At 42.6% G+C, this 27,799-nt stretch overlaps 1 protein-coding gene across 1 annotated transcript in view; it reads left to right on the forward strand.

Moving 5' to 3' along the window:
• Positions 1-27,464, forward strand: part of LOC126095247 (zinc finger matrin-type protein 2) — a 31,086-nt gene extending 3,622 nt beyond the window's left edge. Inside the window, exons 4-5 of the mRNA XM_049910000.1 lie at positions 12,364-12,509; positions 26,604-27,464. Coding sequence (XP_049765957.1) covers positions 12,364-12,509; positions 26,604-26,741 — 284 coding nt within the window. The 3' untranslated portion in view covers positions 26,742-27,464. The remainder of the gene's footprint in view (positions 1-12,363; positions 12,510-26,603) is intronic.
• Positions 27,465-27,799: the final 335 nt, after the last annotated feature.

Consider the following 27,799-nt stretch of genomic DNA (forward strand, 5'->3'; position numbering starts at 1 on the left):
AGGTCCATCACCGTTCCCTTTGGATCCCTACGTAATTCAGTGCTCTCCGATACACACGATCGAACAGCGGAGGAGTGGTACTCAAGCGTCAACTTTAGGTTACAATATCGCTGGATGTAATTAACATTTTACAATGCAACAAATGGCACTGATTACGTATTTGTTTATATGTTCAGATGTGCTAACAAAACTAACGTGGTTCCATTTAAAAAAACGTAGGTTTGTGTTAAAAAACATACTTCCGTGCATTTTTTTATGGTTTGTATTAACCAATTACACTAGTCCCTGTCCTCACGTTCGGTCTGTGGAATCGATTCGTCAGTATTTGATGTGGTTTACGAAATATACCCAGCGGTAATGTTAGGTGACTCACCCTGTATATACACACTGTGAAAGCTCCTATGTATATTTAATGTGTAAGCTACTTTATATACTATTATATTTCGTATTACCTAGGTTGTAACCTCATTACCTGTCCTATGTTACAAGTACATATCTGTACAAAAGGTTATTAACTAGACCAATAAAAGTCAAAATCACTTTGCCCTCATCACAAATTACATGGCTACCACCAGAGAAAAAAATTTACGTGTCACATCAGCTTTGAATCAATTTGCTGATTTCCTGCTTCATTACTGTCTTGTTGGATATTAATTTTCACCATTCAGGTTTAAGTACTTCACAGTACATCAAAAGCTAAACATTCTATTCTTGTATTAGACAGTGTGGTATCCTCTCACAGCAAACATTCCCCTTTTTTTTTTTTAATTAAAAAAAAAAGGGGGGGGGATAGAGTGTATCTTGGTTTACACCAGCATGAGTCTACTTTGACCTGTATTATCATCTAAGTGGCAGATGTAAATAACTTACCAAATTCCAGGCATATGACATATGCACCATAACAAGAATTAGCGTTATTCCTGTGACATCACATTTGTTAGCATCACCAATTCACAACCAAAGTGTCACCTTTGAACCTAATCTAGACCTTAAGCTTCCCTAGAGGTCAGTATCACACAATAACCAAGATTTTGTATTCACATACAGTGGCTTTACAAACTTGCAGCCAAACATTCTCCTTTCACCATAACATGGAGTTCCATCTGATACCTACATCCCAAAAAGATAATATAAACACAAAACTAATATTGTCGTTGTTGTCTTTGTGCTTCTTAACTTTTTCCCCCTCAAAGGGCAGATGTCAAGTAATCACAAATACATTCTTTTGTACTGAAAGACAGACAAAAACTGAAAATCACACAAGCCACAACTTCTGATCATTGTACATCTTAAAATTTGCAACATTAGATTATATACAGAAATGCGTTAAAAGAAATGGGATATTGGTCCAGAAATGAGTTAGTCTCAGAGATTTGACACAGACTACAACAACCGACAGAAAAGATGATAATTTTTTTTACGGTCTTTAGTCACTGACACAAGAATCGTTATCCTGTCATAATTAAAATGAGAAGAATATAATAATTCCAATCCCAAAGAAAGCAGGTGTTGACAGATATGAAAATTACAGAACTATCAGTTTAATAAGTCACAGCTGCAAAATACTAACGCCAATTCTTTACAGACGAATGGAAAAACTGCTAGAAGCCGACCTCGGGGCAGATCAGTTTGGATTCTGTAGAAATGTTGGAACATGTGAGGCAATACTGACCCCACAATTTATCTTAGCAGATAGATTAAGAAAAGGCAAACCTATGTTTCTAGCATTTGTAGACTTAGAGAAAGCTTTTGACAATGTTGACTGGAATACTCTCTTTCAAATTCTGAAGGTGGCAGGGGTAAAATACAGGGAGCGAAAGGCTATTTACAATTTGTACAAAAACCAGATGGCAGTTATAAGAGTCTAGGGACATGAAAGGGAAGCAGTGGTTGGGAAGGGAGTGAGACAGGGTTGTAGTCTCTCCCCGATGTTATTCAGTCTGTATATTGAGCAAGCAGTAAAGGAAACAAAAGAACTTTGAGGTTCACCGATGACATTGTAATTCTGTCAAAGACAGCAAAGGACTTGGAAGAGCAGTTGAACGGAATGGACAGTGTCTTGAAAGGAGGGTATAAGATGAACATCAACAATAGCAAAACAAGGATAATGGAATGTAGTCGAATTAAGTCTGATGATGCTGAGGGAATTAGATTGGGAAATGAGACACTTAAAGTAGTAAAGGAGTTTTGCTATTTGGGAAGCAAAATAACTGATGATGGTCAAAGTAGAGAGGATATAAAATGTAGACTGGCAATGGCAAGGAAAGCATTTCTGAAGATGAAAACTTTGTGAACATCGAGTATAGATTTAAATGTCAGGAAGTCGTTTCTGAAAGTATTTGTATGGAGTGTAGCCATGTATGGAAGTGAAACATGGACGATAAATAGTTTGGACAAGAAGAGAATAGAAGCTTTCGAAATGTGGTGCTACAGAAGAATGCTGAAGATTAGATGGGTAGATCACATAACTAATGAGGAGGTATTGAATAGAATTGGGGAGAAGAGGAGTTTGTGGCACAACTTGACTAGAAGAAGGGATCGGTTGGTAGGACATGTTCTGAGGCATCAAGGAAGCACCAATTTAGTACTTGAGGGCAGCGTGGAGGGTAAAAATCGTCAAGGGAGACCAAGAGATGAATACACTAAGCAGATTCAGAAGGATGTAGGCTGCACTAGGTACTGGGAGATGAAGAAGCTTGCACAGGATAGAGTAGCATGGAGAGCTGCATCAAACCAGTCTCAGGACTGAAGACCACAACAACAACAACAACAATTAAAATGAATGTCTCAACCTTAACAGAAGTGTCCCATTCTGTAAGTGGTTGACGTTTGTTAAGGTGTAATTTCCTGCAGATAAAACAATGTATTTGGATTGCTGTATTTAAATGGGCTGAACTTTTGAATATACTGCCTTTCATACTTACTTTCATTCACAGGTTTGTACGACTGGTAAACTTCATTCAGCTGTTAAAAAGTTTCTTCGCTATCTCCATGATTGTGGTTTTTTGTAGAAGTCTGTTTGTAAGGTGACACATAATGGTTTGACACGCCCCCCCCCCCCCCCCAAAAAAAAAAAAAAAGAAGAAGAAGAAGGAGAAAGTGTTCTACAGACCCCACCATTAAGAGAAGCCTTAAAACGGCGTGAAATGACTTAGTTATAATTTGACTCCATTATCAACTCATGTTTGTGATTAGCCCTTGGAAATTAAGTCTAAATTACTTTATTGTGATTATATCAGCAGAAAAGCAGCTACATTTGGGGATAAAAAAAACTCTCTTACACAACTCAGCTGCTATTATCTGTTGCTTCATACTAGGTATTTAGGTCAACCAAAAGTTGTAATTCCACTTGTCTGCTTAGACCTGCGACATAGCTGTGTTGTGTTGTGTGATGTCATGGTGGCGCAATGTTTGTAGAGGCTGTGTTGTAGTATCTCTTGTGTTGTATGTTTCAAAGACATTTGTTATGTATCTCAGGCATTTGACATTTTTAACTCAGTGTGCAAGGTTCATTAATTAGTTAATTTTATTTTGTGTTTTGTGGGTGATGAATTCGTACTTGTTTGGTACTACTAATGCCTTGTGTTTCTTTTGGTCAGAAGTTTAATAGTGTTTTTCTGTTTTAGTCAGTAATGGATATGACAGAAATTTAAGAGCAGATCATTACTTAATGCTTTGGGCAAAGATATGGTGTCATCTTGTGGGCTTTTTTTTGGGGGGGGGGGGGGGGTCAGAATTGGTGAGTCTACATTTGGTTGGCAAGTATTTTTATGTTGCTGTATTTTTTATTGGAGTATGTATGGTGTGTGTGTGCGTGTGTGTTTATTATTGTTTGTGTATATCAAAATTTGTGATGATGCCAGTTTTCATGAATTTTAGGTTTTTTGCATTTGAGCTTGGTCATTGTGTTGGATTCTGGGTAATGGACATTGTGGATATTGGTGTATTGTCATTGGTTAGGTTTTTTTTTTATATTAATTATGTCAATTGGCTGTTGGCTTCATTTCAGATAGCTAGGGTATGTGAAGATTTCAATAACAGATTTGATGATTTGAATATGTTTGTTTTTGGTACTACGGGCTTCTTTTTAGCTGCCTTACAGGTCTAGCAAAATTAGACACCATATTGTGTACGCTTGACATAGGAGTGTCCACCATCTTTATGACATCAGTGGTCAAAGCAGGCAAGTGGAATCACAACTTCTGGTAATCCCAAGCATTTATATAACTGTACACTAGCAGCTGTCTGTGTAATGGTCAAATTAAAGGCTGCTTATTCTGAACATTAATATTTCATGGAATTTACATTCCAGAATCCAGATACTGACAAATTGTAGAAGGGGCGGTTAGTAGGGTAAGGCTAGTCTTTTATGCTTATTTTACTGTTTGGTTATCTACAATTTCTTGTCTGATATCTGATGGCAACTCTTTAAAGGCTGAAATATAAAACTCCATTTTGAACCTAGGCTGTGACGCATAAGCTGCTTATAATATTGGGGTTGTAAATATTAGTGTGTTCATCCAAAATTCACTCTAATTATTACCCAAAAGTAATAGGAGTAGATGTGTTTGCAAGTAAGTGTGAGAATCCCAAGATACCTTAAGAGTCTTCTATAAGATTTCAGTAATCAACTTTACATAATGTTCTTATCATCTGCTTCTGTAGAATAAGTACTTTTTTGACAGCTGCATTGGCCTAGACAGTTATTCCATAAGAAAGTAAAGGGTGTACATAAAGTCTGAGAACAATTTCAGTTATTTATTGCACAGGAACCAAACATTGTACAGATATCATACATATATCATTTTGAAGAGAAACCTTGAAAGTTTTTCTTCATGTATATTGCCGCAACTTAGTTTGGTAACTAGCCGATAGTCAGCACTAGTCGCAAACGCGGCGAGTTCAGGTGTGGAGCAAGCTTTCTGTGTGTTGGAGTTTGACAAAAACAAGTGTGCTACAGATGTTCAGAACCAAGTATGGTAAGAAGCCACCAACAAGGAAGGTCATTTACCACTGGCACAACAAATTCGTTACGACAGGTTGCTTGTGCCTGGCAAAGAGAAGCAGACATCCCAGAGTGATTGAAGTAAATGTGGAGTGCGTACGAGGCACATTCATAACAAGTCCAAAGAAATCGGTGCGTCATGCATCCCGTGAACTTGAAATTGCTCCAGTGACAGTGTGGAAAGTCCCGCGACAGAAGCTGTCTGTGAAACCATTCAGATTGGAGCTAATGCAGAAGCTCAGTGACAAAGACAAATGTTTTGAGTTTTGTTCACAGTTGCAACAGTTGAATGACAATGGGGATGGCATTGTTGTTCACTTAATTTTTACTAACGAAGCCACTTTTCACACTAATGGGAAAGTGAACAGGCATAATTGCTGAATCTGGGGTACAAAGCAACCACACAAATGTATTGAATTTGAGCACGATTCCCCAAAGGTAAATGTTTTTTGTACCTGAACACAGAGCTGCTGCTTTGATGACTCAGCCGTGCTACAGAAGAGTACAGCTGTTTCATGAAATGGCCTCTCCGATCACCAGATCTCACTCCCATGTGACTTTTTTCTGTGGAGACGCATTAAAGGTCTGGTGTATGTACGGCCTCTACCTCATGATGTAGCAGAGCTCCGGGAGAGAATAAGGGAAGTGACTGCCACAGTCGACAATGCTGTGCTGGCATGGGTATGACAAGAATTTGATTACCGTATTGACGTCTGCCGGGTCACTCATGGTTCACATATTGAATGTTGGTAAAAAAAACTTTCAGAGTTTCTCTTCAAAATGCAATATTTATGACAGCTGTACAACGTTTAGTTCTTGTGCAATAAATAATTGAAAGTGTTCCTGGACTTTTGTACACCCTGTATTGAGTGAAAAAATGTTAGCAATCCTATTTACAGATCGACACAATGAGAAATGTGTTGTCTTCTTAGATTTACAGCCTTCAGGCAAAAATCAAACAATGGAAAATCCAGGATGGACAGTAACAATACCAGAGAAGGAAAGTTGCTACTCACCATATAGCGGAGATGCTGAGTCGCAATAGGCACAATAAAAAGATTCACACACTCATAGCTTTCGGCCATCAAGGCCTTTGTCAGCAGCAGACACACATACACACACGCACACACACACTCATGCAGACACAACTTGCACACACGTCTGCAGTCTCAGAGAGCTGAAACCACACTGCGAGCAGCAGCACCAGTGCATGATGGGAGTGGTGAGTGGTTGGGGGTAAGGAGGAGGCTGTGGTGGAGAGGGAGAGGGATAGTATGGTGAGAGTGGCAGACAGTGAAGTGTTGCAGTTTAGACAGAGGGCAGGAGAGAAGGTGCAGAGGGGGGAAGAGGGTAAGTAGCGGAAAGACTGGGTGTGGCAGTGAAATGACAGCTGTGTAGTGCTGGAATGGGAACATGGAGGGGGCTGAATGGGTGAGGATAGTGACTGATGAAGGTTGAGGCCAGGAGGGTTACCCATCCAGCCCCCTCCCTGTTCCCATCCCAGCACTACACAGCCGTCATTTCACCGCCACATCCAGTCTTTTAATTTATTTGTATTTATATTTCTCTCCTTTCTGCTACTTACCCCCTCCCCCCTCCGCACCTTCTCTCCTGTCCACCGTCTAAACTGCAACACTTTACTGTCCGCCACTTTCGCCATACTATCCCTCACCCTCCCTGCCCCAGCCTCCTCCTTACCCCCACCCAGTTGCCACTCCCATCCTGCACTGGTGCTGCTGCTCGCAGTGTATTTTCAGCTCTCTGAGACTGCAGACATGTGTGCAAATTGCGTTTGCATGAGCATGTGTGTGTGTGTGTGTGTGTGTGTGTGTGTGTGTGTGTGTGTGTCTACTGCTGACAAAGGCCTTAATGGCCGAAAGCTATGAGTGTGTGAATCTTTTTATTGTGCCTGTCGCGACTCAGCATCTCTGATATATGGTGAGTAGCAACTTTCCTTCTCTGGTATTGTTTTACAGCCTCCTTTATATAACCAGTGAGAAAGTTACCACCTGAGATGTAAATTATAGAGTGCCCTCTAGGCCAATAGTAACCCCCCCCCCCCCTCCCAATCAGTCTGCCATCTCTGAGATATGTACATGACTGAAGATCACATGTCACTTCAAGCTTGCTATATGATTCGCCACAGATCTTCTATGTGCTATATATGATCCAGATTTATAGTTGAATTTGACATGTTGGCTTGTGAAATGATGCTTGATAGTGGTTTTGGGTTGTCGTAAATCTCTGAGTATGATGTCACAATGTAAGTTGTCAATAGTTTATGAATGGCAATTATCATATTATGACAGTTTTTGTAATTAGTCATTGTGCCCTATTTTGGGCTTCTTGTTTTATGTAGGTGCCTGAAGATGGTCTGTTTATGGCTGTAACTGGTTGCATAATAAAGTGATAATACAGTTGTGTGCAACACAGCTCAACAGTGGGTAGGATTTTTACAAGGAGTGGTTGTAAAGCTTTATTTATAGCTTTTAAAAAATAAAGTTAAATAATTTTTAAAATTATAAAGAATGTAGCAACCAGTCACAGAAACGCAATTTATTTATCTTGTTGCAAATCAATTTCGACTGATATCAGTAATCATCGGTGCATTTTTCTAACCGATAAATGCCATAAGTAGAAGTACTGTCCTTGGCAGATTTCTATCATGATAGGAATCTGCCAAGGACAGTACTTCTACTTATGGCATGTACCGGTTAGAAAAATGCACCGATGATGACTGATATCAGTCAAAATCGATTTGCAACAAGATAAATAAATTATGTTCCCACAACTGGTTGCTACATTTTTTATAATTTTATATTCCACGGTCACTGCACAAAGAGGGAACCTTATGGGGCCCTACATTCAAATAATTCTAATTTGCTGGTTTGCAGATAGGTATCATTCAGCAATTCATTTCCACCAGCAGCGGAAATGTTCCATGTGTGTCAGGCCAATCCATCCGATTTCTTCAGCTGTCTGCATTGGTCTGACACAGTCACAGCATTTCCGCTGTCACCAAAAATAAATAACCCCATGATACTTCATTTTATCAGTGATCTGTGCCATTTTGTTTTAGCTTTTCTAGCATTGTGCTGTGGTATTTGAGTGCAGGGATTTCAGTGTATAGCAGGATTAAAGACAGATCTGGGGAGAAAAAAAAAGATTCTTTTTCTTTGTCATGGTAATTAAAACTTTCTGATATCCCTCATAAATATGAAGCAGGCAGAACTGTACTTTCTTGTTAACTAAAAAGCAGCAGATAGTAATGGAGATAGGGCCTGGGAATAGGGTTGTTAGGGACTGGGCTTGTGATGTAGGTGGTGATTAACAGGATTGCTACTAAAACTTGGTCCACTAATGTTCACTTCATACAACTGCTCTGGTGTTACAGCCAACTAGGAGAGAAAGGGGGAGTTGTGTAACGCTCTTCACGCCTATGGTATTTCCAATAAAACCATATAATAGCTATTGGGTCATTCTAAATGGCGAGCACCTCAGGGAGCTCAGCCTTTTTTTGTGGGTATGTCATCAATCTTATTCCTCTCAACTCCCAGCAGAATGGGTGTGCCACTGGTGAGTATCAACACCTAACCTGACAAGAGGGCTCTTATAGTTACTCCTGATGCGGGAATTATTCCAAGTTCTTCCATTTAGAGTAACAGAACTCTTGGTGCTAGACAGAATTCGTTTTTGATAATTAAAAAGAAAGATGACAGCTTTGATAAAGTTTCACCTTTTGACATTCATAAGATTTTAGAGGGAATCGCAGGCCCTTCAAAATCTATGAAGCCATTGACGAATGAGACACTGTTGGTTGAAATGCCTAGTACCCAACAAGCAGTGAATCTACAGGCAGCTAAATGCCCCAGGGCATATGTGTTGAAAAGAGCTACACTATTCACCTTGAACTGTAGCAGAAGTGTTAAATAACAATTTTTGCAGCCAAGATCATGTGTTGAAATATTATTTCTTCAATGACTGATTTTGACCGAGTGTAGCTGCCATCTTCGGATCTTCTGGAAATAATATCAATGAGCATGAATTGCACAAGCATAATGAGAGCACACTCCACTTATAAACAAAGGTGGCACATTGGCTTGACAAGTACATACAACAGAGTAAATAAAAGGTCCATAGCACCAACAGTGAGCCGAGGAATGGAAATGATCTTGTCCATGGAGCCATTATAGCTATGGCCCATCAGGAAAGACAGAGCGAGTTTCGTCTCAAAAATCTTTTTCAGAAAGCTGATGCCTCTTTCGAAAAGGAGGCTGCTAGTGTCAGCACTCCTACATGTGTTTCTCAGTGCAGTTGCAAAGGTGCTGCTGTTACAGAGCATATAGCTCCTCCCAGAACATCAGAAAAGGCCACGGATGTTGACATTGAAGAGCTTCTGGCACCTCCACAGGCAGACTCCAGTAAACAGGCCAGCACTACTGCTACCATTACTATGAATGTTTCTCCTCTGAAAAACAAACCAAATGGAAAGCACCAGCCACAGGAGAAGACAGGCCGTAAACTGTCATATTATGTAGATTCATTCTTTCTGATGGTTCTAATGATTTGGCTTTGGAGACAGTGGAATACAAAGTGTGCCTCAAGAAACCATCTTGCCCCCAGACTAAGCCTCCATCCATTGCAAGATCCCCACTGTGGTCGAGAGACAGTGTCAGAGAGAAACCTCATCAATAAAAGACTGCTATACTACAGTGAAAGATCAGTGGGTTCAGACACATAGAGGAACTGAAACTCTTAGTGTAAAAATGTCCTCTTTGCTTATGTTTACAAGAAATATATTTTAAACACGCTGATGCCCCTGTGCTACATGGCTACACCTTCCATCACAAGGGTGACTGACTGGGGAAAGGGCTAAGGGAGGCGTAGCTGCGTTTGTCAATAATACACATCACTCCTCTGCTTTATGCCTGATTACTGACCTGCAAGCAGTTGCAGTCAAAGTTAATGTTGTCAAATGATAACTGTGCTGTTTGTATTTACCACCACAAGAAGCCATATATCCTGAGGCTCCTGCAGATCTTACAAACAAACTCCTGCTGGGAGACTTAAATGCCCATAATGTATTGTGAGGCTGAAACACTACTTGCCCCCACTGGTCATGTTTTAGAGAGCCTCATGATGTTTCAGGTATGGTGCATCCTCAGAAGGACAATCCCACTCATTTCACTGCTGCCGCTAGGTCCACCTCAGCCTCAGACCTCACAGATTCTGTTTGATGGGAAGTTACTGATGACCCTCATTCCAGTGAGCACTTCCCACCCTGGATTCATCTACAGATGGAGCAATTCTTGAAAGGAAGCCACTAAGATGGATGATCAACAGAGCTAATTGGATGCTATTCAGCCAACTGGATGTTTTTGGACACCAAGGCATCTTCTACAAGTGGGGAAGGACCTGTCACAAAGTCCAAATGTCATCTTTGAAGGCACCTTGTATCGTGGTACACTGATGCATGCTGCCAGCAAGTTGGGTTAGGTGTGCAGCTTTGCGACGATTTAAGTGCTGACCAACGAAAGTATAGGAAGCCATTTCAAGGATTTGTGAAAAATGCTGTCAGTTACCTATAGCAGTGGTGCTGAAGCTGTGGTGTCTCCAGACAATGCCCGGAATATTGCACAGACAGTGTCAGAACATTTTGCAGTGGCTACTTCCACCGCCAGCCCAGATTCAGCAGTCTACTGCTATTGCACGATCATGGAAGGGATTAGTTGAACTTCAGATCCAACAGATCTGAGTCATACAACTGCCCTTCCTCCATTTAGGATCTGGATTTGGCACTGTCTGAGGCTCATGATATGTGCCCAGTCAATTTCCAACCCAATACAGCATGCCGTGAAACTTGCAAACAATGTGAACAGAAATCCCCCTAAAATGTTTTAATTTGATAAGGCAGGCAAGATAATTTCCCAGCTCATTGAAGGAGACAAATTTGATACCTGTCCTCAGACCAGGCAGGGACCGAATGTGTCCCAGTAGTCACCAGAACATTGCCTTAATAAGCTTTGTAGGAAATACCTCGGAGCGAATGACTATTGTCATCGGAGGCCAGTTGGAGGCCTCTTCAAAAACTGAAATGTTTGTGAATGATAAAAGTATAGAGATAAAGGGCCTAAGGATGTCTTCCAGTTATGTTAGTCAAGAACAGAAGTGGGGCAAGAGCCTAACATTGCAGGACACTACATTTGATGTTTCCCCATTATGAATTTAGTCTTATTGTTGTGGTATCCCGATTATCGTCTGTTTGCATCACAGGGACACGGTCTCACTGAACAACGCTTCAGTTCAAATGAAAATGTACGAAAATGACTTGCTGACTGGCTCACTTCAAAAGAAGAACTGTTTTTTAGCATGGCATTCATAGCCTGCCGGAGAGATGGGAGAAATGTATAAATAGCAATGGAGATAATTTTGAATAAAATATTGTTTATCTGTCACAAACAGCAACATGTTGTCATCTTAATAGCCATGAAAATCCTGTCACCGATCACACACAACAGTGTCTGGTAGACAGTGGAACTATGTTTCCATTTGGGCTTAACAGATAGACCATATAATATGCTTCTGTCTCTCATTGAGTAACGATCCAGTCAACTAGATTTGAAAATGAGTGTGTTGTTGGATTCCAAGAAGGTGGCAGAGCATATAACTCCATCATCTTTCATCGAGGCCGTCCACATGGGACTTCTCAGTTCACTTTGTGATCACTGACTATTGGCTTTCAGGCTCTTGGAATACCACACAGGTAACGGATTGCAGGAGATGGCATGGGGGTTGAGAGATTGTTTACACCCTGTGCTCCATCTCTAATAACTGTGACACCAACAGTAGCTACATTAATCTCTAAGTTTTCTTCCAAAGGAAAGCTAAGAAAACCTCATATTGAGATGGAAACTGAATGGGAGGCACAAAAACTGTTAGAAATGTTATCTTACAGAGTGGTGAGGCACCAATCAGCAAACTGAAATAACCCATTAACTTGAGACAGCACATCACATTCGAAGGACATTGTGTGTGTGTGTGTGTGTGTGTGTGTGTGTGTGTGTGTGTGTGTGTGTGTGTGTCAGTCACTTGAACAAAGTGTTTTCTTTTTCTAATTTTCAGATCTTCATGTTGTCTGTATACATATTTTTTGAATTTTTCCTCTTTTATTGTTATGAAAGTATTAATTTGCAATGACAGAACTGTATCTTAGGTGCTATCTGGCAGAATGATTTATATACACATGAAACTTAGGTTTATTGTTGTAGATATTTGTACTGTAACATTTCTTTGAACAATTTAATGATGGTTACACACTTAGAGAATAATTTATTGCCCATCTCTCATTTTCTCATTAGATCAAAGAAATTTAGGAATGACTATGAGAGTTGAAAGATCTTCTTTGGATCAGGTGAAAAAACGTTTTGAACTTAATAAGCGAAAGCTGGAAGAGAAGAAAAAGGACTATGATATTGAACAGAAAATGAAAGAACTCCGAGAAGAGGTATGAAATTATTATATTTTTGTAGAAACTGGAAACCTAATGACACTGAAGTATAAAAAAACTGTAATCCAGAATAACACAAATTTAAGGTCGTAAAATTAGTACAAACTATATAATCCCCTTGGCAAATTACTTCAAAATAACTCCCTTGTACCATACATCATTGCCGTACAATGACAGCTAGAACCAAAAAAAGTGTGAGTACTTATACGCCAGTGTGCAAGCTTTAAATTTGCTATTTATATTGTGCTATTGTGTTTCAGAATTCTTCACTGAAAATTTCTTGAGTTTATCGAAGTGGGTTCTTGTGGGTCAGAGTGTGTTTTTCTTCTAGATTCTCTTGATTCAGATCGATTGTCAATTCTATTGCCCTTTTCCAGAAATCAAACTATTGCCCTGACAGAGGCCATTCTCTCCTAGTATTAGACAGTACAACTAATAATAATTAATAACAACAGTGCTTTATTTAACATTAACAAGTTTCATTAACAAGGATAGATTGCCACTCACCATACGGAGGAGGCTTCAAGTTGCAGACACAATGAAAATTATGGTTAAACATTTAAGCTTTCAGGCAAATGATCCTTCTTCTGAACTCTTTTCTTCCTCCATCTCTGCTTCTCTCCTCCACGTCCCCCACTGTCCCAGCACAGTCACCTGACTCAGCACCTAACAGTCCATCCTGTCCCCGCCACATACTGCATGCCGTAAAAGACAGCACAGTATCTTCCGCTACCCCTACCTTGCTATCCCTCCCCCTCCCTACCCCATGTTGCCTCCACACTGTACTACCCACCCCATCAATTGCTGCTCAATTCAGAAATATTATGTATATGGGCTATACATTGCTGTGTTTCATCTGTCTGAAGTATTCCTTTTGAGCTTGTGAGAGTCGAGGGAAATGAAACAGAAACAGGGTTGAAAAGGGAGTGAGACAGGGCTGTAGTCTACCCCCGATGTTATTCAATCTGTTTACTGAGCAAACAGTTAAGAAAACAAAAAAATATAAAGAGAAGAAATTGAAGTCAGAAGGGGAGGGGAGTTGCTGATGACAACGTAATTCTGTCTGAGACAGCAAAGGATTTGGAAGAGCAGTTCAGTGCAACTGACTGTGTCTTGAAATGAGGATAAAAGATGGACATCAACAAAAGTGAAACAAGAATAGTGGAATGTAGTTGAATTAAATCAAGTGATGTTGAGGGAATTAGACTAGTAAACAAAACACTAAGAGTAGTGGTGAGTTTTGCTTTGCTTTTTGGACAGCAAAATAACTGATGATGGTCAAAGTGCAGCAGATATAAAAGGATGTAGACTGGCTGTGGCAAGAAAAGTGCTTCTGAAGAAGAGAAATTCTTTAACATTGAACAAAGATTTCTGAAGGTATTTGTCTAGAGTGTAGCCTTGTATGGAAGTGAAACATGGATCATATAAATTTCAGACAAACAGAAAGTAGAAGCTTTTGAAATGTAGTGCTACAGAAGAGATGAAGATTAGATGGGTAGATTATATAACTAATAAGGAGGTACTGAATCAAAGTGGGCAGAAAAGAAATTTGTGGTTTAATTTGACTAAAAGAAGGGATTTTTTGAAAGGACACCATTTGAATCTTCAAGTGATTGCATGTAAGTTGCAGTAGTTATTTAGAGGTGAAGAATCTTGCAAAGGATAGAGTAGCATGGAGAGGCGCATTAAACCAGTCTTCAGACTGAAGACCACCACCACCACAACAACAACAACAACAACAACAACAACAAGCAGAACTGTTAGTATATGATGCGGCTGCATCCACAGATGTCTCTGCATCTCGTGAGGTAGAAAGTACTACACCCGAACATCATCCCCGTACAACCTGGACATTTGTGTACACCTTATTTGTAGTGACAAACTGTCTCTTTCCCAAATATAATGATGGACTTTGTTAGGACCTTGCAGGTTAGTATTACCCTACCAACCATATTGAGAAACAGATTTGCCATACCTTATCTCCACCATTACCCCACACTCATTACACAGCTTTCCAAAGTGGTATTCTGTCACCTAGCAAATCTTCACAGTATCCTTTTTAGTCTGTGCCATATCTACTTCCAAATTTTGTGGAGTAGTGTAGTGGTAAGACACTAAACTCCCCACCCAATTATACAGATCTGTGTTTTCCATGATTTCTGTTAATCACATGCTAGGATAGTTCCTTTGAAAATGACACAGCTGACTTCCCTCCTCATTCATCCCGTACCTGTTTGATCTCCATCTCTAATTAAGTCATCATTAACAAGATATTAAACCCTAATCTTCCTTCCTTCTTCTACTCCCAACCCTTGCCCCATAGATCATATCCTTGTTGAGATCAAAAAATGTTTCCCTTGTCAACTTCACACCACTTAATTTCAAAAAAATGGTTCAAATGGCTCTGAGCACTACGGCACGTAACTGCTGAGATCATCAGTCCCCTAGAACTAAGAACTACTTAAACCTAACTAACCTAAGGACATCACACACATCCATGCCCGAGGCAGGATTCGAACCTGCGACCATAGCGGTCGAACAGTTCCAGACTGAAGCGCCTAGAACCTCTCGGCCACACCGGCCGGCCCTAATTTCAGCTCTGACTTAAAATGTTCCATCCTATCTAATGTGGGCTACCTGTATAAGAAGCAGTATTGTATGATAACTTCACTTCAACCATTGTACAGCATTCTGTGTATGAATGAACAAATTATCAACCAAGTTGAATGTCTTTTGCCCAGCTGTGGTTCAGTTGTGAAGCATGCAATGTAATGTAAGTTAATTGACCTCAGCTGCTTCACTCCTCAAACCATCTGAATCCCCGTCCACGCTACCAATACCAGCTTTTTTGAATTGCAGTGGTGGTAACTTTCCCCGGCAGCCATCCTCCAGTTATGCAACTCTCTCACTTCAATTGCTGCCAGTCTTTGTCTCCTACCTGCCTCCACCCTCTTGCCACCATTCATGATTCCAGTCGGTTTCACTGTTCTATCTCCCTACCAGTTTCACATACCGTTACTTCTCTACTTCATCCTTCTTTTTCTCCTTTGCTGAATTCTCCACATTCCCCTGTCCTGTCTCTTGAAGACTGTACACATGTGGCAGTTTGCTCCTTAACATCATCTGTTTTGTTTAGTTGTCCATATACCTATTACATTGCTAACTGTAAAAAAAATGGAGTGGTGGTAAGTGGGACAAAATTAGAGATTTTTAAAACAATATGATTTTTGTATTTCAAACAATGAAAACTCCAGGATGGAATGTAACAATATTGTGAAAAGGAAAGTTGCTACTCACCATATAGCGGAGATGCTGAGTCACAAATAGGCACAACAAAACCACTGCCACAACTGCCACTAATAATACCTTTCGGACAGTAAGGCCTTCTTCAGAATTAGATTGTAATCACACACACATACACACTCATGGCCCCAGAACACCACCTCCTTTTACACTAACAGCCCTAGTGCCCGTGGCCTTACCGCTACTGAACACCCTTTCTCAACACCTGACCAATTCCAAACCCTCTACCTCGTTCCTAGTCGCCACAACTAATTATATCCTCACCCAAAATTACTTCTCCTTTGAAGGCATTATCAACAAACAAGTCTGCAGTATGGCTATGGGCACCCGCATAGCACCATCTTATGCCAACCTATTCATGGGCCATCTAAAGAAATCCTTCCTTAACATCCAGAATCCTAAACCCCTCACCTGGCTCTGATTCATTGATTACAACTTTGCGATCTGGATTGAGGATGAGGACATCCTATCCACATTCCTCCAGAACCTCAACAACTTCTCCTCCATTTGCTTCACCTGGTCCTACTCAACCCAACAAGCCACCTTTCTACATATTGACCTCCACCTCAAAGATGGCTACATCAGTACCTCCATCCATGTAAAACCTACTAACCTCCAACAATACCTCCACTTGGCAGCTGCCACCCTTTCCTTACCAAGAAGTCCATTCCATACATTCTAGCCACCTGTTGTCATCGCATCTGCAGTGATGAGTGGCCCCTCTCAAAATATACTGAGGGTCTCACTGAAGCCTTCACAAACCATAATTATCCTCCCAACCTTGAAAAAAAAAAATCTCCCGTTGCTTAAGTGGGTATTACACGACGAACCGCCGTGAACGGTACTGGTCTAGAACGAGAGCCATCTAAGCGGTAGAACTGGTGAAACTACAAAAATTAGCAGACATATTATCCACGCATCAGAATAGAGTGCAGTTCTAAACTGCACTACACATTGATAACTCGTGCATGTGCAGAAGGGGGCACCGCAGCACTTTCTGCTTGTTATTTGCTAATTGTTAAGTGGCTAGTGGCTGATTTCAGATTTTCATATTGGGTATTTTTCTGCATTTTTTTTTTTTCTTTCAGCAATTAGGTTTAATAAACGCAGTTCTTCTTCACTCCGCCCCCCTGCTCCCCCCCCTCCCTCCTCCCCCGCCCCCCGTATATTCTTTCATACCAGCTGTTTGTGAAAGCATTTTTCTATTGATTGCTTCGTATTCTCAAAATGAAATGGTGCAAAGAGTAATTAAGTGTCTTAATTCAGGCATATAGAGAGGAAAGGATGTATGACCCGGACTTGTATCATAATAAGGTACATCAGCAGTCATCTCTTTCTGAGTAATATGTGTATAACATTACATTTTTTCGATTTGTATTGTAATGCCTTACTTACGAAAGTTCATTTTTGATTTTAATGCATCTCTTGCATTATTTCAGCATGCCAGAAAAGAGAAACTGGCAGTGATATGGGAGAAAGTCGCCAGGAAACATAATGTTACAACCAGCCTGCAACATAACAGGGCTTTTACTGGTATTTTACTCATGATCTGGGCTGCTATGATCACAAAATGTATAAACATATGATTTAATTGTTACTTTCGAGAATGTGAGGCAGCCTCCCAATGACTGTGTCGCACTTGTTACTTCCATCTTCTATCATAGATAGCAGCTTCTCAAAACAGGCCATGTCCATCCTCATGAAGTTTCAAAATTCTTGTGGATCTTCGAGCCTCAGTTCTTTCATAAGTAGTGAATGTAATCCCCTCCCTTCATCCCTTCTTTTCAGCCAGAGTCGAGCTCAGCAAAATCAGGCTTTTCATTTTCGTGGTCATTCTGCCCCAATGAAGATTTACTCTTATTGCCAGGGCAATAGCTCCAAAAAGAAGTGGGTTCTCCATGTGCAAAATGCTGTATAAATACATATATACCTTTGTAACTAAGTGTTATAATATAAAACTATTGAATCTGTAATTCAAAACAGTAGTAACCTACATAAGAGACTAACAATTACTTAATGAATAATGCTAAAAAACAATTTCTTATTAAATAGGAACCTCACATAAATAATTTGAACGAATGACATTCCAATATGTCACACAGTCCTCCTCATGTATCGCGCGGTAGAACAATTGACTTTACAAGAGATCAGACAGTTCTATCTGTGTTTCACACATTATTACTGTCTACTGCACATGTACGCCAAGTATATCCCATTTGGATGGTGTAATAGGTCTACGTGAACCAGCCTGTAGTTCCAGAAACACATGCTTGGGGTGCTGGTGCATAGGTGTACGGTTTAGGTGCATTGTGTAATAGGGGCTTTATTTTTCCAGTCTCCCACCACCTCACAAAGTCCCACCATCCAGTCGTGGTTAATGTTACTGACTCTGGATCATGCGGTTCTGGGCTCGATTCCCGGCTAGTATCATCATCATCACCATTTGTGACAGTAGCTCGATTAGACGTGTAAAAAATTGAACTGTGAAAAAAATTGGGACTTTGTACGAGCGCTAATAACTGCACAGTTGAATGCCCCCAAAAGAATCATCATCTTCATCGACATCATCATCATCATCATCATCATCATCATCATCATCATCATCATCCACTGTCCGGCCACAGAGGAGCATTCTCCTCATAACTCAGTGCCATCCAGGACTGGAGCAACTGAATTACATTCTCTGCCAGGGTTTCGACTACCTCTCATTGTGCCCTGAAATATCCTGCCCATTATCCTTCCCACCCTCCCACAGTTGTCTTCCGCCATCCAACAAACCTACACAATGTCCATTCCTACACATCCCCTGCTCCCAACCTCTTACCCCATCACTCATACCCCTGTCATTAGACCTAGATGCAAGACCTGTCCTATATGTCCTCCCACCACCACCTACTCCAGTCTGCTCACAAACTTATAACCTATCCCATCAAAGGCAGGGCTATCGGTGAAATCAGTCATGTGATCTACAAGCTAAGCTGCAACAACAGTGCTGCATTCTATGTGGGGCATGACAACCAACAAGCTGTCTGTCCACTTGAATGGCCACCAACAAACTTTGGCCAAGAAAGAAGTAGACCACCCTGCTGCTGAGCTTGCTGCCAAACACGACATCCTTCATTTCAGTGAGTGCTTCACAGCCTACACCATATGGATCCTTTCCACCAACACCATCTTTTCCAAATTGCATGGGTGAGAACTTTCCTTGCAATATATCCTACATTTCCGTAACCCACCTGGCCTCAACATTCATTAGTCATTGTCCTCTCCCATCCAGCCCTTCTCTATTCCCATTCCAGCACTACACAGCCCTCATTCCGCCATCGGACGCAGTCTTTTTACTTCTCTCCTTTTCCACTATCCGCCCACCTCTCCACTCCCTCCGCCTAACCTCTCGAGTGCACATAGCTGCCCTACCCTCTTTCCACCTCATCCTCCCCCTGTGAGTCTGGAGGTAAGAATAGGCCCGAGGTATTCCTGCCTTTCATAAGAGGCAACTAAAAGGATTTTCATACGTTTTGGCCTTTATGTGATGGTCCCCTGTAGGGTTTGACCTCACTTTTTCAAAATTTTCCCGAAGAGCGAACCAATTGGGGAAAGGCGCCTTACATGGTGCATTGTGTCCATCGTGCATTGAGATCTTTAGCCCACTTCCTCGTCGTCGCGTTTAAGTCCCGCTCATTCTCCATCTCTTGGGTGAGGACACCATCCTGGGTGCGTTTTCCACCATGCACTATGCAGTGTTGCTTTCTGTGTCAACGATGACCGTGGACTTCTTTGCACCTGATATCCAGCACGGTAGCCAGTCCGTTATGGTGGGGCCACCATGTACCCTGTAGGTTGCAGCCCCCGGCAATGGCCATCCTGCCAGATGACCTTTGCAGTGGCTGGGTGGCGCCCATGGGGAGGGCCCCTGGTTGGAGTGGTTGGCATTAGGGCAGATGACACGCGATGAAGCGTAGTCCATCATCTCTTGCTGGTGGTGAAACACCACCAGTCTCTAAGCATTCACAAGCTCAGTTCAACACCCAGAAGTACGACCTCAAATCGTTCCCCTCCCTGGCCACACCATGGGAGGAATGTCAGGCTAAGGATGGCAGTGGATCTTATTCACCCTTGTACCTTGTCTGTTTGAGAGCTGATGGGAAATCTTTCATGACGACAAAGCCTTAGTTTTTTGTTGAGCATTTAGAGGACAAGTTTGGGGAGGTGGTTGGATTATCCAAAATGAGATCTGGGTCAGTCGTGATCAAAACTGCATCCTCTGCCCAGTCACAGACATTACTTGCTTGAGACAAGCTGGTGTATTTTTCTATAACCATCACGCCCCATAAGAGCTTAAATATTGTCCAGGGTAACATATTTCACAGGGACCTTCTTTTGCATTCTGACAATGATCTGCACGCCAACTTAGAGCAGCGAGGTGTACATTTCGTCCAAAGTGTCCACTGGGGTCCGAGGGATAATCAGGTTGCCACTAGTGCCTTCATCATGACCTTTGATGGTAATACATTGCCCGAGAAGGTCAAGGTGATGGTCTACCGCTGTGATGTAAAGCCATATATCCCTCCCCCATTGCGGTGCTTTAAGCGCTGGAACTTCAGCCATATGTCTTCCAGCTGTACTTCCAGCATCTCATGTCAAGATTGCAGACACCCATCACATCCCAGCACTCCATTTCCCCAGCCTCTCATCTGTGTCAGTTGTGGAGAGCACCATTCACCTTGCTTGCCAGACTGCACGATTCTCCAGAAAGAAAGGAAAATCATGGAGTACAAGACCCTGGACCAACTGACCTACACTGAGGCTAAGAGAAAATTTGAACGCCTGCATCCTGTACGTATGACATCGTCTTATGCTGCCGCTACAACAGTTCTGGCACCATCAGCTCCGCCAACCCGAGTCACCTCTCAGAGCCAGGAGACTACACCTGCCCCCTTGATGGGGGGGGGGGGGGGGGGGACATTTCCCTCCCTGTTGCTCTCACACCACCTACTTCGGGAGCAACACCCCCCCCCCCCCCCCCCAACCATTGGGGACATCCGTCCTCACTTCTAAGCCGGAGAAGCGTCTTCTTTGGCTTCTCTTACTAGGAATGTGTCCCTTGGGTCACTCCCTTCCAACGTTTCTCCTAGTGGGAAAGATGACACTGGCCAGTGGCTGAAGAGCTCAAAAGCAGCTGGTCGTAGGGATTCTTGCTCATCCTCAGTCCCGGAGACTGAGCCAGCAAAGTCCTCCCAGCCGGGGAAACCCAAGGAGCAGCGAGAGAAATCCAAAAAGAAGACCCCTAAGACCGAGGAAATTGCAGTGGCACTTACACCACTGCTACCTACAAGCTCTGCATCTGAGGATGGGGTGGAGATTCTGGTGCCCGCTGATGGCCTAGATCTCACGAGACCCTCAGACACAATGGATATAGACTGCTCAGGCAGTAAAAGTCGGTGGCAGCATGTGACTCTGAGGCATAAACTGCCTCATTGAATGTTCCATGCCTTCCCAGTCTCATGATGACGTCATCCTCCAGTGGAATTGTAGCGGTTTTTTTCACCGTCTGGCTGAGCTATGGCACTTGTTAAGCTTTACACCTGCTATCTGCATTGCCCTCCAGGAAACCTGGTTCCCAGCAACGCGGACCCCTGCCCTCCACGGCTATAAGGGATATTACAGGAACCATAGTGACTATAATTGAGTGTCAGTTTGAGTTTGCATTTATGCCCTAAACTCAGTCTATAGTGACACTGTGCCCCTTCAAATGCCTCTTGAAGCTGTGGCTATCAGAATAAGGACGACGCAGAAAATAACTGTCTGCAATGTACATCTTCCTCCAGATGGTGCAGTACCCCTGAATGTATTAGCTGCACTGATTGATCAACTCCCTAAACATTTCCTACTTTTTGGAGATTTTAACATGCATAACCCCTTCTGGGGTGACACCATGCTTACTGGCTGAGGCAGAGATGTCGAAACTTTACTGTCTCAGTTTGACCCCTGCCTCTTAAATACTGGGGCCACCACACATTTTAGTGTGGCTCATGGTAGTTACTCGGTCATTGATTTATCAATTTGCAGCCCAGGACTTTTCCCACCAATCCACTGGAGAGTACATGATGACCTGTGTGGTAGTGAGACCACTTCCTCAACTTCCTGTCACTGCCCCGGTGTCAGGCCCACGGACGCCTGCCCAGATGGTCTTTAAACAAGGGTGGACTGGGAAACTTTCACCTCTGTTGTCACCATTGAATCTCCCCCACACGGGAACATCGATGTGATGGTTGAGCAGGTGACTACAACAATTGTTTCTGCCACAGAAAATGCAATCCCTCTCTGTCTAGGGTGCCCCTGGCGTAAGGCAGTCCCTTGGTGGTTGCTGGAAGTCGCTGAAGCAATTAAGGAGCATCGGCGAGCTCTACAGCAGCATAAGTGGTACCCTTTCCTGGAGCACTTCATAGCCTTTAAACGGCTCCATGCCCGCGTTGGCCAACTTATCATATGACAGAGACAGGAATATTGGGAGAGATACCTCTCGACAATTGGGTGCCACATGTCACCTTCCCAAGTCTGGCCAAAGATCAAACGTCTTTTTGGGTACCAGACCCCAACAGGTGTTCCCGGTATTACGATAAATGGTTTGTCATCTACTGATACAAACGCGATTGCCGAGCACTTTGCTCGAGCCCCTGTGTCGGAGAATTACCCCCCAGCCTTTCGCACTCTCAAACGGCAGCTGGAAGGGAAAGTCCTGTCATTCACTACATCTACATCCATACTCCGCAAGCCACCTGACGGTGTGTGGCGGAGGGTACCTTGAGTACCTCTATCGGTTCTCCTTTGTATTCCAGTCTCATATTGTTCGTGGGAAGAAGGATATGTCGGTATGCTTCTGTGTGGGCTCTAATCTCTCTGATTTTATCCTCATGGTCTCTTCGCGAGATATACGTAGGAGGGAGCAATATACTGCTTGACTCTTCGGTGAAGGTATGTTCTCGAAACTTTAACAAAAGCATGTACCGAGGTACTGAGCGTCTCTCCTGTAGAGTCTTCCACTGGAGTTTATCTATCATCTCTGTAAGGCTTTCGCGATTACTAAATGATCCTGTAACAAAGCACGCTTCTGTCCATTGGATCTTCTCTATCTCTTCTATGAACCCTATCTGGTACGGATCCCACACCGCCTAGCAGTATTCAAACAGTGGGAGAACAAGCGTACTGTAACCTACTTCCTTTGTTTTCGGATTGCATTTCCTTAGGATTCTTCCAATGAATCTCAGTCTGGCATCAGCTTTACCAACGATCAACTTTATATGATCGTTCCATTTTAAATCACTCCTAATGCATACTCGCAGATAATTTATGGAATTAACTGCTTCCAGTTGCTGACCTGCTATGTTGTAGCTAAGTGATAAGGGATCTATCTTTCTGTGTATTCACAGCACATTACACTTGTCTACATTGAGATTCAATTGCCATTCCCTGCACCATGCGTCAATTCACTGCAGATCCTCCTGCATTTCAGTACAATTTTCTATTGTTACAACCTCTCGAAACACCACAGCATCATCTGCAAAAAGCCTCAGTGAACTTCCAATGTCATCCACAAGGTCATTTATGTATATTGTGAATAGCAACGGTCCTATGACACTCCCCTGCGGCACACCTGAAATCACTCTTACTTCGGAAGACTTCTCTCCATTGAGAATGACATGCTGCGTTCTGTTATCTAGGAACTCTTCAATCCAATCACACAATTGGTCTGATGGTCCGTGTGCTTTTACTGTGCTCATTAAACGACTGTGGGCCACAGTGAATCCTATAACACTCCATTCAAAGACTGGGAGCTCCTCAGTGCCCTTGCACATTGCTCCAACACAGCTCCTGGGCCTGATCAGGTCCATGGCCATCATCTTCAACCGGATCTGGTGCGATGGCGTCTTTCCATCACAATGGCAAGAGAGCACCATCATTCCGGTGCTCAGGCCCAGTAAAAATCCACTTTATGTGGATAGCTGTCAGCCCATCAGCCTCAACAACGTTCTTTATAAGCTGCTGGAACATATGGGGTGTTGGCGGTTGGGTTGGGTACTGGAGTCACGTGGCCTACTGGCTCCATGACTGGGTGCTTCCGCCAGGCTCGCTCTACCACTGATAATCTCGTGTCTCTCGAGTCTGCCATCCGAACAGCCTTTTCCAGATGCCAACACCTGGCTACCATCTTTTTTGACTTACGTAAAGCATGCGGCACGACCTGGCAACATCATATCCTTGCCACATTATATGAGTGGCGTCTCCAGGGCCCGCTCCCAATTTTTACCAAAAACTTCCTGTCGCTCTGTACTTTCCATGTCCAAGTTGGTGCCTCCCCATAGTTCCATCCATTTCCAGGAGAATGGAGTCCCACAGAGCTCTGTATTGAGTCTCCCTATATTTTTAGTGGCCATTAATGGTCTAGCAGCAGCTGTTGGGCCCTATGTCTCACCTTCTTTGTTTGCATACGACTTCGCATTTCGTACTGCTGCTCCGGTACTGGTGTTGCTGAGTGTCACCTACAGGGAGCCATCCGCAAGGCGCAGTCATGGGCCCTGGCCCATGGCTTCCAGTTTTCCACCATGAAGATGTGTGTCATGCATTTCTGTCAGCATCGTACCATTCATCCAGATCCAGAACCAGCACTTTACCTCAAGGATGATCCACTCACTGCAGTGGAGACATATCGAGTCTGGTTTTTAACACTCATTTGACTTGGCTTCCTCACCTTAGTCAGCTTAAACGGAAGTGTTGGCAGCACCTCAATGCCCTCCGCTGCCTGAGCAACACCAACTGGGGTGCAGATCGCTCCACGCTGCTGCAGCTCGACAGAGCCCTTGTTCAATACTGCCTTGACTATGGGAGTGTGATTTATGGTTCGGCAGCGCCCTCAGCATCGTGTTTGCTCAATCCATTGCACCATTGTGGAGTTCGACTAGCGACAGGAGCTCTTAGAACGAGTCCGGTGATAAGCGTACTGGTGGAGGTTGGAGTGCCGCCATTGAAGATCAGATGAGAACAACTGCCCGCCAGTTACGTTGCACACATTCATAGCCCTCCTGAACTTCCTAATTACTATCTTCTTTTCCCAACCACAGCAGTTCACCTCCCACATAGGTGGCCCAGGGCAAGGCTAACAATTGCGGTTCGTGTGCGATTGCTTCTGTCTCTCCTCAAGGTCCATTCACCTACATCTCTGTGGTGTAGCTGTAGGCCGGAGCACTGCCTGGACCTTTCGCTTGGCCATAAGAACTCCGTTAACCCTGCGGCTCTCCACTGTCACTTCCTTTCGATTCTTGAAGTGTTCTGGGGCTCTGAAGTGGTTTACACAGATGGCTCAGTGGCTGAGATAATGTTGACTTCGCCTTTGTCCACAGAGGCCATATTGAACAGCATGTCTTGCCCAATGGCTGCCCAATCCAGGAGTCCATCTATGCCCTGGAGCAGTCCTGTCGTTCAGTGGTGTTTGTGTGGATCCCAGGACATGTCGGCATCCCAGGCAACAAGCTTGCCAACAGGCTGGCCAAACAGGCTATGCGGAAATGCCTTCTGGAAATGGGCATCTCTGAACCAGACCTGCGTTCTGACTTACGCCGCATGGTTTTTCGGCTTTGGGAGATGGAATGGCATAACAGTACACACAACAAACTGCGTGTCATTAAGGAAACTATGAATGTGTGGAAGTCTTCCAAGCGGGCCTCTTGCAGGGAATCAGTTGTCCTCTGCCGGCTCTGCATTGGGCACGCTTGGGTGACTCACGATTACCTCTTGCGCCCTGAAGACTTGCCTCAGTGTCGGTGCAGCACCCTGTTGACAGTGACCCATATTATGGTGCACTGTGACTGCCCAGCGACAAAATCTTGGGTTACCGGACTCGTTGCTGCTCATTTTATCTGACAAAGCCTCATTGGCTGATTTAGTTTTACATTTTATTCTTGAAGGTGAGTTTTATCATTTGATCTAAGTTTTAGCGCATGTCCTTCGTTGTTCTGTGTCCTCCACCCTAGTGCTTTTAGGGTGGTGTTTTTTAGTGTGTTGCAGAGTGGCCGGCTTTTCCTTTTTATTCTCGTGGTCAGTCAGCCACTGTAATCTGCTTTCTTGTTTTACTCTCTTCTGTTTCTAGCATATCTATGTTGTTTTCTTGTCCTCTTTTGTTCCTTTTAGTGTTCGTTGCCTTTCCTTCGTTCTTGTGGTTTCTCCTTTCTTTCCGTTTTGTGTTATATGTCGCGTCTGTTATTCTCACACTTGTGGCATTGTTTTATTAGGAACAAGGAGCCGACGACCTTGTTGTTTGGTCCTTCTCCCCCTCTTTTAAACCAACCACATCTCGTCCCTCCACACTCCTCAACAGCACATCACTGTCCACCACACCTACCGTATTATCCCACCCTGGCCAAGCCTGCTCTTAGCCTCTTACCTCCTGCTCGCAGTGTGGCCTCAGTTGCCTGAGACTGCAGTCCTGTGTGTGTGTGTGTGTGTGTGTGTGTGTGTGTGTGTGTGTGTGTGTGTGTGTTTGCCGTGTAATTCTGAAGGAAGCCTTACTGGCTGAAAGCTATTATTTATGACAGTCTTTTTGTTGTGCCTATCTGTGACTCAGCATTTCCGCTATATGGTGATTTTTGTATTTGATATTCAGTACAGCCTCACTTATTGTGTCATTGAGTTGATTATTTTATAAACTTTTTGCATCGCCAGTAGATAGTTTTTGAAGACATAGTTTCCCCCTACATTTGTTACTCTCAAGCACTTTTTTGCTCTGTTTTGTAGGAGGAGAAACTGAGAGAATATCGCAAGGAGAAACGCAAAGAAAAACGACGAAAATTAGATGAAGACACAGACACAACACCAAGTTCAGAATTAGCAGCTATAATGGGATTCTCAGGATTTGGGTCTAGCAAGAAGTGAATCTGGAATGTAATAAATATCAGCGACAAACCAAATGGTCTTGTTATTGAACTGTGCTCTTCATTACTCCACACACAATAGGAACTGTTGCCAGTAAAATCATGAGACTAATTTTATCACAAGAACTGTTAGATATAACTTAGTAATTTAACAGAATTTGCCACTGCAAACATAAGCTATTGGTTCTGTGGATAATGGGCAGTTCGTGAATGTGTATTCCAATTTTTGTAATTTTTCCCTAGTGATCTGTGTAACTAAAATGCATCTTTCACTGTCACAGGACTCATAATAAAGCACAATAAAAAGAATGGAAAAAAGGCTTGTTTGCTATGAAGTACACAGAGAAAATAGCATTGTATATTTGAAGCTGTGTATGTAACAGATATCTGAATTCCTTCTTTCATTCTCTTTTACCCACATTGGTAATTTTTTCTCATGTTTGTTATTTTTATCTTTTGTAACATAAAGAATAATATACATGAACAGTAGCTGCATTGAAAACTTCAGTGATTTTGTTTCATGTGCATTATTCATACAGTTGTAAATGCAGAATGACATTCGAAGAAAGAGGAAAGTACCTCGACAGTTTTATTAAGTTGTGTGTGTTCCTGAAAAAAATTCTCATGAATTCTGTGTTGACAAAATTCTCCAGAATTTGTATTAAAAATATTAATTTCCTCTTGTTAATTGTAAACAAATAAATTAGTTTTCTTTTTTCAAGTTTTTCCCAGCTTTCATTAAACCTGATTCCTTGTAACTTAAGCATAGATACTTTGAACCAGCCACCACTCAGAACTTCCACACTGGGGAAGGCTGTGACATTTATCAATCGGAACTAACCCAGATCTCAAGGTAAGTTACGTATCAGTCTGTCACCACAACTAAGATTTCAAGTGGGAGGGGGGAATATCACACAGTTACTAAAAGTTTTCATTCTGTATCTTCTTTCTGGTTCATAATCATGTACTAAACAACACCAAGGTAAGATCCACAGGTTGCATATTTATCTACAGATGTCACATTTTCTGAGACTTTGTCACAACCAGACATACTAAAAA

Source organism: Schistocerca cancellata, chromosome 8 (assembly GCF_023864275.1).
Source record: "Schistocerca cancellata isolate TAMUIC-IGC-003103 chromosome 8, iqSchCanc2.1, whole genome shotgun sequence".
In the NCBI taxonomy this organism is placed as follows: Eukaryota; Metazoa; Arthropoda; class Insecta; order Orthoptera; family Acrididae; genus Schistocerca; species Schistocerca cancellata.